Raw genomic sequence first — 15,554 nt, 5'->3', positions numbered from 1 at the left:
TATTCCTAACTTGTATTTTGCGCTGTTTTGAAAGAAGCTGTGTTTGATTCTCATCAAAGCCAAGACGATGTTGAATCGGGGCAACCAGGTATGTCCTAATCAAAGTTGTATATACACGATACTCTTTTCAACTAACCTGTATATGTATGACGTATATACTGTTTTAGACGGGAGCTCAACAATAGACATCATTGTCGACGACGACGGCAATATCAACACTGACCCCAACGGAAACAAGAATTATCACGTGCTAGACTCGGGCAGCGAGTCCGAAGGAGATGATTTGAGTCAAATGGATGGAAGTGATTCCGATTCATCTGCTTCCGACTCTGCTGATGAAGAAGACGAGGAGCTGTACGATCAAGAAGAGCGGTTCTTCGCGGACAAGTTCCTAAGCACGCTCGGAGGGCAAGAACAAATTCTTGCTGGTGAAGTCGTCGGCCCCGCGTTGAAAGAGGTCTCGAAGACGGGATGGCATGATATTGAAACCCCCGACGTCACCGGGTTTTTAGAAAATCCATACACGCCTGTCTCGGATGCTAACGAGTATCCTGGTTTGTGGAGCGGTCATCACGGGCCCACCCAATCGGCGTTGAGAGGCGGAGGATCCCCTCTTTCCCTCTTTTTCCTGTTCATGCCGGTGGCGATTTGGCAGCACATTGCGGAATGTAGCAACTTCTACATGCATGAACAACTGGATAACCGAGTCGAGGCGTATTTTGAGAGGAAGGAAGAGCGGGAACAGAAGAATAGGAGCTCCGGTCGACCCGTGTCAACTACGAAGACGAAGACCCGGCGAGACATCCGACAACAATTTCTATCGGTGAAGCCAATAATGCCACACGAGCTGTGCATCTACATTGGACTATTGATAGCGCGCACCGTGTCACCAAATCGTGAGAAGCTCGCCAATCACTGGCGCGGGGATGATTTCGGAGCAATCTCTCGTGGTATTCTCGGACGCTTCCTCCCCCGTGATCGCTTTATGGAAATCACCCGAAACCTCCATTTCAACAGCAATCAAGACCCCCGTGCTACTCGTGACCGTGCTTGGAAAATACGTTCGGTGGTGACCGTTTTGCAGAAGACGTTTGTACGTGCGTTTATCTTCCCCGCTGAGCTGGCTTTTGATGAAGCGATGCTTCCGTGTCGGTCGTCTTACAATCGCACCCGCGTGTATATGAAAGATAAGTCCCACAAATGGGGCACCAAGCTATTTATGCTTTGCTGTGCACACTCTGCTTATTGCATTCGGTACGGAGGTAAACATGTTTTGCTGTATTAGCTGGGCCACTTATGCCGTATATTCATGTCGTGATGTACAGCTTTGAAGTCTACTGCGGTAAGAAGCAGCATAATGCTGAGAAGGCGCGGTCGACATGCAGTCAGGTCCTGCCGCTGTTGTGCGTAACATGCGAGCCGTTTTTGGTAAAACTCATTCAAACCATGGGTCAATGCGACTCGTGGTGGTTGATCGATTTTACACTTCGATCGTGTTAGCTGTGCAGCTGCTACTCATGGGTTTCTATACTATTGGCACTATCATGACTAAACGTTGGGGTTTCTACCAAGACGTAAAGACGAAGAAGAAGTCAAGGCCCAAACCCATTCCAAGAGGCACCTTGTCGTTCGCACGGTCAAAGCTTGTGAGAAAGATGACATCAATTTGCTGGTGGGACAGCAAACCTGTCCACTTTCTCTCGGTGGGAGGAAACATTGCGTTGGATCGTGTGCAACGACGCGAGAAGACTGGAGAGCAAAACTACGTGGCGTGCCCTAAGGTAATCAGGGATTATCATCGCTACATGGGCGGAGTTGATGTCCATGATCAACTCCGCCTACAACGATACTCTGTGCAGCGCTCGATCAAGTTCCGAAAATACTACAAGTCCCTGTTCTTGGGCCTTGTTGATTTAGCGATCACCAACGGCTTCATTGTGCATCGCGCTTACTGCAAGAATATGAAGATCAAGCCTCTGACACACGTGCAGTACATGTGCAAACTGCACCAGGATCTTCTTGCTCTCACAGTGGACGACATGTACGAGGAAAACACGTTTCAACCGGGTAAGTCATTGTGTTGTATCTACCGCTTTGGCTAAGCTGTACATACAGCTGAGTTAACCTGTATGCGTGGTAGGCGAAGCAGCTTCTGCTAACGAAGGCGGTGGAGTAGAGGAAGCTGATTCTACTGGTCATGTGGCTAAGCAAAGTGAAGAATGGCGAGATCACTCCGGCCAGCGAAAGCGTGTCCAGAAAAACTGCAAGGTCTGTACACTCAAAACACCAAATGGCAAGCGCGGAGCTACTTCGACATACTTCTGTGTTGGCTGCGACTTCCCCGGGTCTATATATCTTTGCGTAAAGCCGAAGTGGATCGTGAGTGACAAGATGTTGAGCTGCTGGGACGTCTGGCATAAGGAGTACAAGAACGGCAAGGCCATTCCGGAGGTCTTGAGAGGCAGGATCCGCGTACGTGCGCCAAAGACCGCAGGATCGCCCGGAAAATCGCCTGCCAAGCGCCGTCGCGTTGATTCTGAGTAGGTTTGGTGTTGGAGAGTTGAATAACACGTGGTTGGATCCAGAAGTGAGACTGTTTATGGTTTGATCAGGCAAGCACTCAAGTCTACTTGCTCACCGCGCTTTGATGACAGGAGGCAGAAACGACACATATTTGGTCCGAAGTGATTTCGTTTGGCTGGCGTACAGGACGTCATCACCAGATTGCAGGACAAGTGCATTACCTTGACTTACTTTCAGTATAGGTCAGTTAGTTGTCCTGCCTCTATTACTGTTTTCGGATTTTTAGAGATATTCTCGAGGCCAACTGACTGATCGAAGTGCAACATAGACCGTTATTCGTGCTACACACGCAAAACTCCACATCTTTGTCAAGCGCATAGCTCATGAGATGCTGTATATATACGAGCTAGAGCCACTTATGCACTGCCGTATATACAGCACTAGTGTCTACTTCCTCCGGGACGGAATAAGTGCAACATTGTACTATCCACACCTTTAAGTGCCGCAGCAGCTTACCTTCCTTTAGCGCGTCGCGAATGACCGAACGAGACACACCCACCTCTTTTGCTAAACTGTCTTGGGTCATGCGGCGTCTGAAAGGGACGTCGGCTATCTGCTCCAGCAGTGCGGAGCGGACCAAACACGGCTGATTGTGCTGTTGTCGACGCCAAAATGGTCAGATGCACGGGTCAAGCAACCCCAGTCAGGTTTCCCCCCGCACGCTGTGCATGAGGATGAAGAGGACGACATCCTGGCGTTCTCGGTTCGCTAGGTTTGGCCTCGAAGTGGCCCCAGCTGAGTCGGCTGCGTTGGTCATGCGGCTTGGAAATGGGGAGTGTCTGGTGTTAAAGATGCTGAAAATTGTGAAATGGCAAGCTGCCTGCGGTACATTTCCGTCGATAACTCTGGCGTCTGAGCATCGTTTTTCGCGCGCAAACCAGCGTTGGAAAGAGGAGATCACACCGCGACGATTCCGCCAATCAGCGCTTCCAAAGCGAGTCTGTAGGAAAAACCACGTTCTTGACTAGGAGACTGTTGCAATTATTACCAACGAGAGGAAGTATAACACTAGCGGGAGTCCAGTACCCTTCCCCTTGAGTATACAAAAATATATATGTTAATACGCTGTATATACAGCATACAATGGTGAAAATCCTCCCGGTTTCAAGGGGTTAAGCAGGGACTTCGCGCAGTGGGACGCTCGACATTTAACTCGGTTGTCAAGCTTTCCAGCTAGTGGGAATTGCGAAGGTTTTATTAATGGAAATGACGCGATGGGACTTAGAATGCGAACGGGCGATGCGGTGTTATTCGGATTCGACGAGCTTGAATAGCCAATGGGTTTTAATTATTTTTTTTTTGACTAAAAGTGTGGACAAGGCGACACTCGAAAAGCCATTCATGCGATGCTAACAATCATCGATAGCATGGACAAGATCACTTTCCAGTAGAAATCTCATCGTTGAGGCTGTCTCTGAATTCGGGCTCTAATCGCAGCTGTGCTCTCAGATCGAAGCCCAATTTGGAACGACAATTTCCCAGCGATACGATCAAAACCTATAAACTTCTTAGCCAGGGAGCTTGTGAAGAAGTTTATTTGAGTAGCAGTGAAAAGCTGGTACCACAAGTCGGGAATGGGTATTCGAGTTTAGGCTGGACACGGCTGGTAACACAATACACCTCACTTATTATCATTAAAAAGAGTTGGTCCCTGGCGGCCTTCACCAGATCGACAGGTTAGATAGTTGCTAGCCACAGATTGTATCTTTCATTGGCGTGGCGTGGGAGAACTCACCATCAGATATCTTCGTTGACTGGAATTAACGGACGGTGGAGACCGACAATTGCTGCTTGACAAGTCTCTGGCATTAAATCCGGACGGCTTTAATCGAGCCAAAGCTACTACCACACTTCACACATATCATGCACTGACTTGCTTACACACCACTAGCGCCACCCGAGATCCACCACGACCTCTATAGAGAAATTTTAAACTTAAACGAGCGAAGGAAGCCACCATTTCCGACTTTGAAGTCTCAAAAGAACATTAAATGCCACCATGGCAGCAGGAGTGGGTACGTCAGTATGGATGGCACCCGAAGTGATGCTGGACGAGCGATATGATGACAAAGCCGCTGATTTTCTTTCGGCGTGGTAATGTCGATAGTAGATGCTCATACGTCCAAAGCCAAACGAAATTGCATCAACTTTGACGGGTGTGCAATGGCAGACTTCTGAGGATCACAACGCCAGAAACTGGCGTCAAGTTCTCCGAGACGAGCCTGACTCTGAGCTTGGTGGATCTTGTGAGTCGATAGATTCGAAGCAACGACCAACTTTAGCTTAAGCGTTGTACAGACTTCACTTCTTTTTGGCCAAGATGCCAGCGCCATCATTGTGTATAGTGGATACATCTCCTGTCGTGGCCATATATTTCTCTTTCTGTAAAATATCTTTCGTGGCAGTTGCTTGCTGAAAGGTTCAACTCTGCTGCATGTCAACACAACGCATCGAGCCTATCAGTTTGTCAACGCTGACATAGAGGACATTATGACACAACACTAATCCTCACACTATTCCCATCGACATTTAGGATAAGAGGATCGAATCTTGCAATCCAGTCGATCGCCTGTCCGAAGACTTCGATGAACCCATATAAGCTTTTTAGCCGAATAGCAAAAAGTTCACTTCACAATTTGCATTGCCATCGCCGTGACGTGCGCCATGTTTCGCGAGCAACTCGCCGTCGTACTAATATTGGTGACAGCCCATTTGTTTGCAGCTGAAAGCGTATACACTGCTGAGAATTTCTACTCGGACGATGATAGCTGTAATGGCGTCCCCAACGTGATTCGAGCTACTGAGGACGTAAATTGCACCAGGGCCACGTGCTTCACCGATCCAAGTAACAACACTGTGCGCACTGAATGCCACTCGGACTACATGGAGGCCTTTAGACACAGCATCGGCGAGGATTACATCGTCCAGGTCGTCGACAAGGACAGCGATCGTGACGAATTCAGCTACGCCATCAGGTATTACGTGGGCGACTACTGTATGACTGGGTTCTTTGAGTCGGAAACACTTCGACGGTTCTTCTACTACACCACTAAACTGGAAAACGATGGCTCAGCCAAACTCGATTTTTTCTCGTCATGCCCCCCTTCTTACTACTACTTGCTTGACAGTGATACCACGGGAGACCTTGGCACCAAACGCATCGCCGCGAAGAAAGGGTGCGTGGCTGACTTCACTACTAACATCTTTCCTGGCTACCACAAATGGTACACGAGCGAGGACGAGGATGACGGTGGACTAAGTGATGGATTTTTCGCGTGCATTATCTGTGGCTGTATCCTCCTGTTCTTGGTCATCACTTTATTCGTCGTCGTCCATCAAGAGAAAAAGCGCAACGCAAAATTTGCCGACGCTCCGGTGGACGTCATCGTCACCTCGATTGATGCAACGCAAGACGGTCAATTATTCTCCATTACGAACAAGAAGACCAAGGAGCTGGGGCTGGGGCAGTCGCTGCCATCGTTCAAGATTTGTTCTAGGTAAGTTGCCATCTTGGCGTTCACATTGGGGTAAGCCCAGCCCCCAGTAAAAATGAAGTAGTTAAATGAAATTCAATTCTGCAGACTACGTAGACTACACTTCACTTGCAGTCTTCAGATCCAGGCGACAGCAGAGGTCGTGTAGAAATGAACGCGGCCACTTGTGTCCATTGCCCCGAGACGTCACAAAGTTCGCCATTGTGGCTTCTCGCTGAACTACAAGTTCGAGAAAATCACTAAATGCCAATTCCAGTGCAGCTTGTTGGCGGCTTGTGGGCATCGTCTCGCCATTGAACACGTGACATGCTGCTATCGACAGATGTGGAACATCCGCATCCAGATGACTACCCCGGGCCATTGCAACATCTCGAAACTGAGCTTGTGCTCCAATACGATCAATAGCCTCACAAACAAACGCAAAATTGACAAGACGGAAGCTGCAGTTGCAATTATTTGCCCACAGCAGCCCCAGAATGTGATCGGCCTCGCACTCGGACACCAACAGCACTTGACCATTCTCAAATATCAGCATTACATCGATCAGACGGAGGAACTCGTTCAAATGATCCATACCCTTCCGAGCTACAATCGTCGTGAAAAAATTCTCCGTTCCAAAGAGTTTAGAGCGTGTCCATGCCAGATCCGCTAAGTTCGTTGGCGTTAGCCACTGGCGGATAAAACTGTCCATACTCATTACATCCACGATGCCATAAAGATTCTCAATCGACCGAGCCCCCAGAATACTCGAGTAATTCCAGGTCTTCTCTTTCCTAGGCCGACTCACAGCCACCTCTCTTTCTTGCTCGTGCTCCTCCTCCTCTTCCACGTGCAGTTCGCGCTCACACTCGTCAGTATGCGCAGTGATACACACTTCGTCGTCCATGCCGTATACACAACCTCGTCGACAAATTTCAGCTATCAACGCGTCATCAACCCCTTCAACGCCAAAGCGCGCTTTAGCTTCGATGACTCGAGCGATCTTGTCTTCAGTGATCTTCTCTTGGTACAGAGTCTTCAGCGACCAATCTTCATTCACCAGCTCTGTCTCGTGGTTAAGCTGCGTCTTCTGAAAATGAATACCGTTGCTCGCCCACTCCAACAGCCCACGAACAGATTCCGCCTTCGTATTGTCCATGACCCAATTCAACACGTCGATCGCTGTCAAGTGCGTAATCTCTCGCTCTTTACTTGACTGAAGGAGACTCTGCGCCACCTCGTCGAAGCTCGCTATCCACAGCGTTTGGTTGCAGCCGAGCTGCCTCATGCGTCCAGCTCCCTGCATCAGTTTATCTTTTGTTAGTTTGGGTCCTAGCGTTAAAACAGCGGAAGCATTGGACGGGAGCTTCATGTCGGACCCACGCGATCGAGCCTCGTCAAAGATCACGAAGGTCTCACTCTCCAGCATCGACGCCTTTTTCAGAGGCATCACAACACGACGGCTCTTCTCCGCGATCATCCAGCAGTTGTAAGGTTTGCGACTGTCGTAGTATGTTACGCCAGCAAAGCCAAAGGTTGACTGCTGTAGAAGAAATGCAGCTGCCTCGTGGTTGGATACACCAGCAAGAAGAGCTCCAGTGTCGATCAGAGCTTGCGTCTTCTTGTCCATTGCAAAGAGCAGAGCACTCTCCCAAGGGACCGAATTGCGTCTCGGACTAGGACGAATCACCTCGTAGCCTTGAGTCACTCGCAGCATCTTGTCGATCATTTTCCCATTGGTGCCCAACAGTGAAGGCTCATGCGGCTCGCATTGCGCTACAGACAGAGGGAGAAGACGGTGGTTGTCGTTCGTTCCAGAGAATCCAATGTTGTTCGCTCCTGCTGCGAGATTCCAAGCCGTTCTTGACAAACGTTGAGGGTACTGCGTCGTATCTCTAGGAAACACGCACGTGTTGAGGTAGAAATTGATCGCATCTATGCAGAACTTGTAGGCGTTGCAGAGCGACTCAAACTGTCGAGTATCTGCAAGGCTGATGTGGCGTACATCGCCCAATGCGTTGCGGGTCTCATCGTCTAGACCCGATTTGACGCTACTAAACCATTGACTGTACTGCTGTCTCTGTTCCGAAGTGTCCAACCGCAATAACATTTGGAACGTTCTTCGAGTTTCCTCATTAGTCAGTCCTCTATGGTAATATCCCAGCAACGTGAGGACAATACAAACGTCTGGATGACAAAACTCGGATCTTTCCGAAGGAACATCCGCAGCACGAAACGGGATCGCAATTTTCTTTGACCGAGTGCCAGGATCAGGAAGCCCAAAGTCCACTCGATATCGTTTCTCCACACAGTGCTCCAACACACCAAACGCTACAAGACCCCGCAGTGCCAGCAGCTGAGAAGTGTACGCTGTGAACTTGTGCATGTGATTCCCCATAGCTTCATGTAAGCTGATAGAGCTGTCAGTAATAGCCCGGACCAGCGCGTGACCGACATTCCCAGTCCCAAGAGTGCTGAGCCACATCAGTTCGAACGGAGCATTGTCAATGAGATCCAGTACCAGTGCCTTCTTCAGATGGTCTCGTAGCTCTTCAGTGCTCTGCACGACAGTGTTCAGCCGAGTCCCATCGTAAGCCCCCAAGCGTGTTAAATAGTCTGGTGCAACACAAGAAACATGCGGTGCCTTCAGCACCTTGGCGACTCGCGATCCAATGGATCCATCCCTTATGATACTCAGTAGAGCTTCTGCAGCTTTCCACCGCTCCATGCCACTGCGAAGCGGGATCGGAGAGCCTACCGCATACACCAAATGATATTTGTGGTGGAGTAGAGCGTCACATTCGTCCAGAACATCCACGAACTGGTCATTGTCGAGGATTTCGTCCAGTGTGCTTACGAGAGAGGCATCCTTATCTAACTCAAGACGTTTTAGCTCAAGCGACATGCGGTGCGCAGGGGATACTATCTGAATGCCTCCAAACAGCTTCATTTCGTCCAGAATATCACGCATGAGCTCCAGACTCCGAGAATTCAACTCGATTTGACGGTGAAATGGCTGCTCGAAAATACCGAGATGAACGCTGGAAGCAGATAGGTAACGGTGCATGAAATGTCGCGCTTCGCTTAGTAAAGGACCCAAAAAATGAGCTCGAACCACTCGTGAACAGCGACTTTGGGTGAAGTAGAGGAACAGCATTGGCAAGATCACTCGAGTCTTGCCACGCCCCATATTGAGCTGACAGACGGTTCCTGGCTGGTTGATGAGATGTTGAGCGACGACAAACTGTTCGTGTCGGATCTGTAGTCGTCCTTCCACTTCGAACGCCAACCAATAAGGAAAGTCTACCGACTGCCATTGACGCACGTTGAATAGTTCGTCCACCAGTTGAGCGTCCGACATGTCAGCACTGCGCTTAGCTTTGCAAACAAGACGCTTTACTTTATCTTCGAGAACGCAAATCTCCAAAAATTGTAGGACCCCTTTCTTGAATTTCTCCCGTGCGTCGTCATTCATCCTTAGTGTCAATTTGTAGAGCATTTCTTTGTCATAAGAGCACCGAACGATATCACTCACCGTCATTACTAGCACTGCGTTGACGAGTGCGAGAAGCTGATCTCGCTTACCACTCGTAGAATTTGCAAACGCACCCCACAAATACGTTTCCATCTTGCTTCTGCAGGATGAAATATCGTCGAGAAACTCCATAAATGACCCAAGCAACGAACTTGGAGAAGCCTTTAGCTGCATCTGAGTTTGGGATCGGTAGTACTTCCAGCTAAGCTCCAGTTCGTCCAACATTGCTGTGCCCATGGCATCGGTAGTGGCGTTCGTTAGTGACAGCGACAGTACTTTATCTGACCCTCTTCTCGTGCATTTGACCAGTGAACTAAGCCCCGTTTCAACCATTTTCACGTAATTTTCAGCTACAGGAGGCGAACCCAACGACACTAATTCTTGACTAGCAACAGTCTTTTGAAAATGCACAACACGGCCAAATATCATTTTCTCCTCTTGGGTTCGGAATGTAGTACGAAGGGCGTTCACTGGACGTCGTCCTGCACCAATATCCGTGTACTCCGTCTGTTCGTCAACACTGTCCATCGCCATTTTACGCGACGCAGGTCGACCGTAAAGGAATCCTAACTGTTCAGCCTTCATCATCAACGTCACCGCCAAAATCTTCACTGCGGGAAGGCGAAAACTCCATTCACGAATCGTCCGTAAAGTATCTTCTTCAAATGTAGAATAAGGTCTACTCGACCGACAGGCCCGTAGATATTGGAGAGCAGCTTCGGCTCCTGTCATTTGCAGTCGCTTGCTCGGTACGTTCGTTCCTGCTCGAATACAAACCGCAGCCAGCTGCAACCTGGCACTGATTGTCTCCGTTTCGAACGTCCTTAACCGACGGTGAACGTCGTAGCACACGGTGTCCACTCGACTGTCTGGTTCGAAAGGCAAAGAGATGTCCACCATACCGTCTGAAGTCTCAACGACGGAACCAACCGGGAGCAGTATCCGAACTTCTGGTCGCGTTATATCGGCTTTGTCGCTCAGTTCTAGTACCAAATATCGGCTGAAACGCGGCAGGAAGTCGTCGAATTGCTGGCTGCTCGCTAAGAAATATCCCTTGTGCTCCACAGATGCAAACCGCATGTCGGTATCGAGAACAAATTGCAACTTGAACCGTGGCAGATCAATCTTCAGAGTGTCTTTGGGAGACTTGAGTGGATGGAGAAACCTCTCGTCTTCGAGCTTCGTTAGCACTCTTAATACCTCGCCAATCGGATCATCCTTTTGAACAAGACAGTCGTAGTCTTTAAGATGCGTCACGATGTATTCGTACGTCAACTTGGTATCACTGAAAGGTACTTGGTAACATCGCAGGGAGTTGTGTTCGTCGAAGGAAGCAACGAAGAACACCTCTCGATTCTTGGCCTCCTTTGGCCGAAAAAGAACGCAGTCTCGCTCCACCCAATACCAATGAGAGTACAAATCTCGCAGGCGTCTTGGGAAATGGTTGCAGAACGATGCAACCCAGCCGGTCGAACACAATTGAAATCTACCTGAAATGTTACGAGAGTCCACAATGAGCTCTTGGACAAAGAGCTCTTCCGATTCGTGATATCCAAACTCGTACAAGCGACCGCAATACAAACTTTCAGTCTGGAAAAGCCCATTCACTGTATTCACCTCGAAGTTGCAGCGTCCGAACAGACTCTGGAATCGTTCGTGTACGCGAATATTGGCCGGAAGTCCACCTGGTGCGTTGCCATCAGTCAATACGACACCCGTAAACAAGTTGACTGCATAGTGGCTATCGGAAGATTCAAAGCAGCATCCGAGCTGCTGGTCACCTGGTGGTACTTCTTCAACTTGCTTCCATGTCAAATTTCCAGGAGCCATCGGACTTACCAAATGTACCAAGGAGGTCAGCACTTTATCGGTGTCTCTGTTGACATAAGTTATCAGACTGTCGATCTTTCGCGACATCAGTTCATGAAGTTTACTCTCCACTTGAAGCATTTCGTTAGTGGAGGGGCAATTGATACTAGCACAGAGAAAACTGGTCCGAAATAGAACCATCAACTCGCATATTTCCTGAGCTGCTTGGTCGTCCAGAGGTCCCAATGTGTACGATAACAACGCGTAGCCGTATAGAATACACTCTTTCTGACGGAGAACGGCAACTCGATCGGGAAGGCGCTCACCTCTGTCTTCTAAGCGTAAATTTGTAGCCCAACGTCGTGCCATTCTCGCAAACAATTCCACGATAGATTTTGCATCCCGTGTAAATTGATAGAGATAGCCTGAAAGCTCACTGATTAATGGAATATTCTCGAAACATCGTGGTGTTTGCTCTAGTCTCGTCGCAGCGAGCTTTAGAACGGCACAAAATGTTTGCAGTCCGTTCTCACCTTGCAGCATATCGGTTTTCCAGAGCATTTCTGGGTCCTCCTCCGCCGTAAGTTCACCAATCTGATACAGTGTCTGTCGCACAATGATTTCCACGCACGAATGCGACCACGGTAACTTATCGTCAAGTAATACACACTGCAGCTTTCGGAACTGCTGGAACGGGTACGAGCGCATCGAGCCTAGTGCGATAAACAACGATTTCTCGAATTCTTCAGGCCTTTTGTGTAAATTTGCGTAAACCATATTTCCCCGGGTGTCATCATCACCAGGCCATGCGTTCATCCACTGGAAATCCTCAAACAATTGTGGCATTTGCTCAATGAAGCTGTCGGTGACACTTTTCGAAGTAGCGTTGAAGGGGTTTAGCGTCACTCCTGTCGGATCATTCCACGTTAAAGCCGTTCCGCGCAGCATGGGGTCTATCACGCACTCTGCTTTGAGCTGGGCAATGTTGGTCAAACCGTCAATGGTTTTGGGTCCGCGTCGGTCAGAAAGGTGAAACGAACTGGGCATTACGGCAAATTCCTTGGTAGTGGCACGCACAGCTTGACTTGGCGCATGTTGGCAGTAAAATTGCCACCAACTACAGGAACTCACACTGGGTAGTGCCCTCATTTCGGTCGTCGGGTCAAACGGGGCAATGGCTCGCTGAGCGATTAGGCACAAGCTCCCTAAAATCTCAAGATTTCGAGGCATGGTCACCATAAAAATGACTTGAATAGCGTCATCCTTTACGGGTGGCAGTGGTCTGGTTAGAGGTGAGGGAGTGACGAGCACCTTCTTCAGCACAGTCTTCACTTTATTAAGCTCCGACTTGATTTTTTTAATATCTGCTGACAATTGGTCTTGAGCACCGCTTTCCCGGTACGACCATCCAAATTCGCCAGGCGGATAAAGCTCGCTCAAACGTCTTTTCTCTTCGGCAAGTTCGTTCTGTTTTGACTCCAAGTTTTCGTCGAGACGAGATATCTGAGCCCGTAGTTCCGTGGCTCGGGTTTTCTTCTGTGCGATCTCGTTCCACTTACTCTTTACATGCGCCTCCCAGATGTTGACTTCACGGTCGTAAGTATCAACGATACTAGCGCTATTAAGGCCGAATTTGCGTGCAAAACCAAAAGTGGCGCTTTGATTCGTCAAGTCGAAGAGCGGAAGACCTTTGGTTTCCTCGTTCCAGCTTCGAATGTACTTGGCGACACGCTGAAGTGCAGAAATGGCTGCTCGATCACGAAGAACCGCCACTCTGAGGTCTTTCCAGTCTAATGCGATGTTGTACTCGGCGCACAGCGGCACTTGGCTCACACATCTTTTGTGGACAAGGCAGAACGCAATCCACATGACGAGCATTTCTCGACTGCGCTGCTCCACTTTCAGCTCGGACGTTTTCTGGGGAAGCTGTCGCCATTCATTTGCTACTTTCTGGTATGTTATAACAAGTGACTGCATCTTCTCCTCGTTGTTGTCAAAGTCTTCCTCACCAGTTAAATTGAGGGATCTCTCAAACATGAATGTCTCAAATGTTCGCAGAGCTAGAATGCACTTGTAGGATTTTGGAGCCGCGTTCACTTCTCCCCATTGAAGCAACGCGTCCAGACTGCATGTAGCCCCATCGAGAAACCAGCATCTTTCCAGATTAGCCAGCACACGAGTGTGCCTCGTTTCGCTACTTTCTTCACAATTTAAGTCCCATTCTCGCTGAGGGGAGTCGATCTTCACACCACATTCCAATGAAGAGAGCTGCTGCAATATCGTGGAATCCGGTAGATGGTATGGCGTCGCAGCTTGTAGGTTTAGCGTATCAACAAATTCCCCGATACTAACTCGCACACGAGAGCACTCGTCCCTCAATGACGACACATCATATCCACAATCAAGAAGCTCAACTGCACTCTGAACAACGTCTTGTAGCATGAAAAACGAATCGTCCACAGCGTCGCATCCTTCTTTTACGTTAGTACCACCACGACCGAATGTTTCTTGCATCTCAGTCACGAACGATTCAAGTAAACTCATCTTGAACATCACCATCGTTTTTCGAAGAAGGCCCCGACCACAGCAGATATTTTGTTCGATTACTGCCTGCACAAGTGGCCAGCACGTACCACGAGGGCTGCCCCCGGTATGCTGCCCTACGTCGGTTGTACCTCCGTGGGGAGATAATCTGCTATCATTACCGACGTCTTCTACGATTGAAGTGACTTTAGCAACCGCACGACGTACAACTGCTGCGATGAATTGCGGTGTCTTTTGATGTCCAAGATCATTACAGGATGCACTCCGCTTTGAACCTTTCTCCTGTTGAGCTTTTCGCAATTTTGTATCAAACACCTTTCCGAACTCCTCCTCCAACGCCGAATCCAAATCGGCACAATGTAACGTTTTATAGGTCTTAGGAACGGCACTATGTACGCATTTCCCCGTCGGCACAAAATGTAGGATTCGTTCCCATCCGTCCACAAAGATAACTTCCAGCTTGACCACCGCAGCACTGACCTTGGTTCGCTGTAGAGCGCAGCCGTACATCGGTAACCACGGATAATACCAAACATCTCCTCTTTTGTGGATGTCATCAACTGAAGAGTCCAGACGTCGGCCAACCTCCCGCAGCACATCAACTTCGTGATCAGCGAATTCGGACGCTAGAACTACGCGATCGTCAATTAAAGGATTCGCTTGAGCACAACAGTGACCAGGCACCGTCACAGGCCTCACCGTTGCTACAAAATCTGCAAACTGTTTAATTAAAACGTGGCAAAGAGCTTCATCCTGAATGTCACTGGGAGCGCGGTGCTTGAAGCGGAATATCGCATTAAGCTGCTCACCGCTTTGTGTCTTAGGCCGTTTAGGCTCCGGAAACCAGCTCGAATCGTTTAAATCTTGCATTCGCTTCATTTCGTAGCAAAGCGGAGAATGCGCTCCAATAGTTTTCGATTTGGTCACAAATTGTCAAGAAAGACGGATTGACCACGATCGCACCGTTGCTGGTAGTTTTCTCAAAAGGAATCCGCTTTGATGGACCGACAATGACGCGAGGCAAATTCGGGTTGAGTTCTCAAAACGAAGTCGACATATTTATTCTGGTAGTGATACGAGTAGTAGTACGTGCAGACGACTGGTAGTGCTGTTGAATTTTACCAGAATAGCTACTGTACCACACTAAACTTTAGCACATCTAGAATTGTTATATCTGTTATTAGATAATACGATTTGAGCGAGGTTATATATCACCGGATATTTTCAATTTCTCAGCGAGGTCACTAGCTACGGCGACCACCGCCCGAGGGCACTATACTTCGTCGCCGCGGCGGTAAGTGAGGTGCTGCGGTTATCTCCGCTCTATCTACACTCTTCTGCACGTCTACTTATCGTCCACTTGTTTTCTTATCTCCCCTCTGCTCAGTAGTTATACCATCATTTAAATACTCATTCTAACACCCCCACTAAGTGTTCAGAAGGCCTTTTACTCCAATTTTGTCTCTTAGTATTGTCGACTGCATTGTAGGAAGAGCCTTCGTAAGGATGTCTGCTGCCATACTTGTAGCTGGGCAATATTCAACAACCAAACGTCCTTCTTCTACTAAATCCCTTGTAAATAGGAGCTTAATTTGAATGTGCTTGCTAGC

At 48.7% G+C, this 15,554-nt stretch overlaps 1 protein-coding gene across 1 annotated transcript; it reads right to left on the bottom strand.

The window, feature by feature from the left end:
- Positions 1–6,174: 6,174 nt before the first annotated feature.
- On the bottom strand, positions 6,175–13,377 carry PITG_01010 (uncharacterized protein; the record flags this gene model as incomplete). Its single annotated transcript, XM_002909494.1, has 3 exons — positions 6,175–9,866; positions 10,008–12,731; positions 12,843–13,377. The coding sequence occupies 3 exons, from the start codon at positions 13,375–13,377 to the stop codon at positions 6,175–6,177; spliced, it is 6,951 nt and encodes a 2,316-aa protein (XP_002909540.1).
- Between the last annotated feature and the right edge of the window lie 2,177 nt (positions 13,378–15,554).

Source organism: Phytophthora infestans, genomic scaffold, assembly GCF_000142945.1.
Source record: "Phytophthora infestans T30-4 supercont1.1 genomic scaffold, whole genome shotgun sequence".
NCBI lineage: Eukaryota > Oomycota > Peronosporomycetes > Peronosporales > Peronosporaceae > Phytophthora > Phytophthora infestans.
Note: the sequence above shows the minus strand (reverse complement) of the source record. Positions and strands in the feature narration are given on the sequence as shown.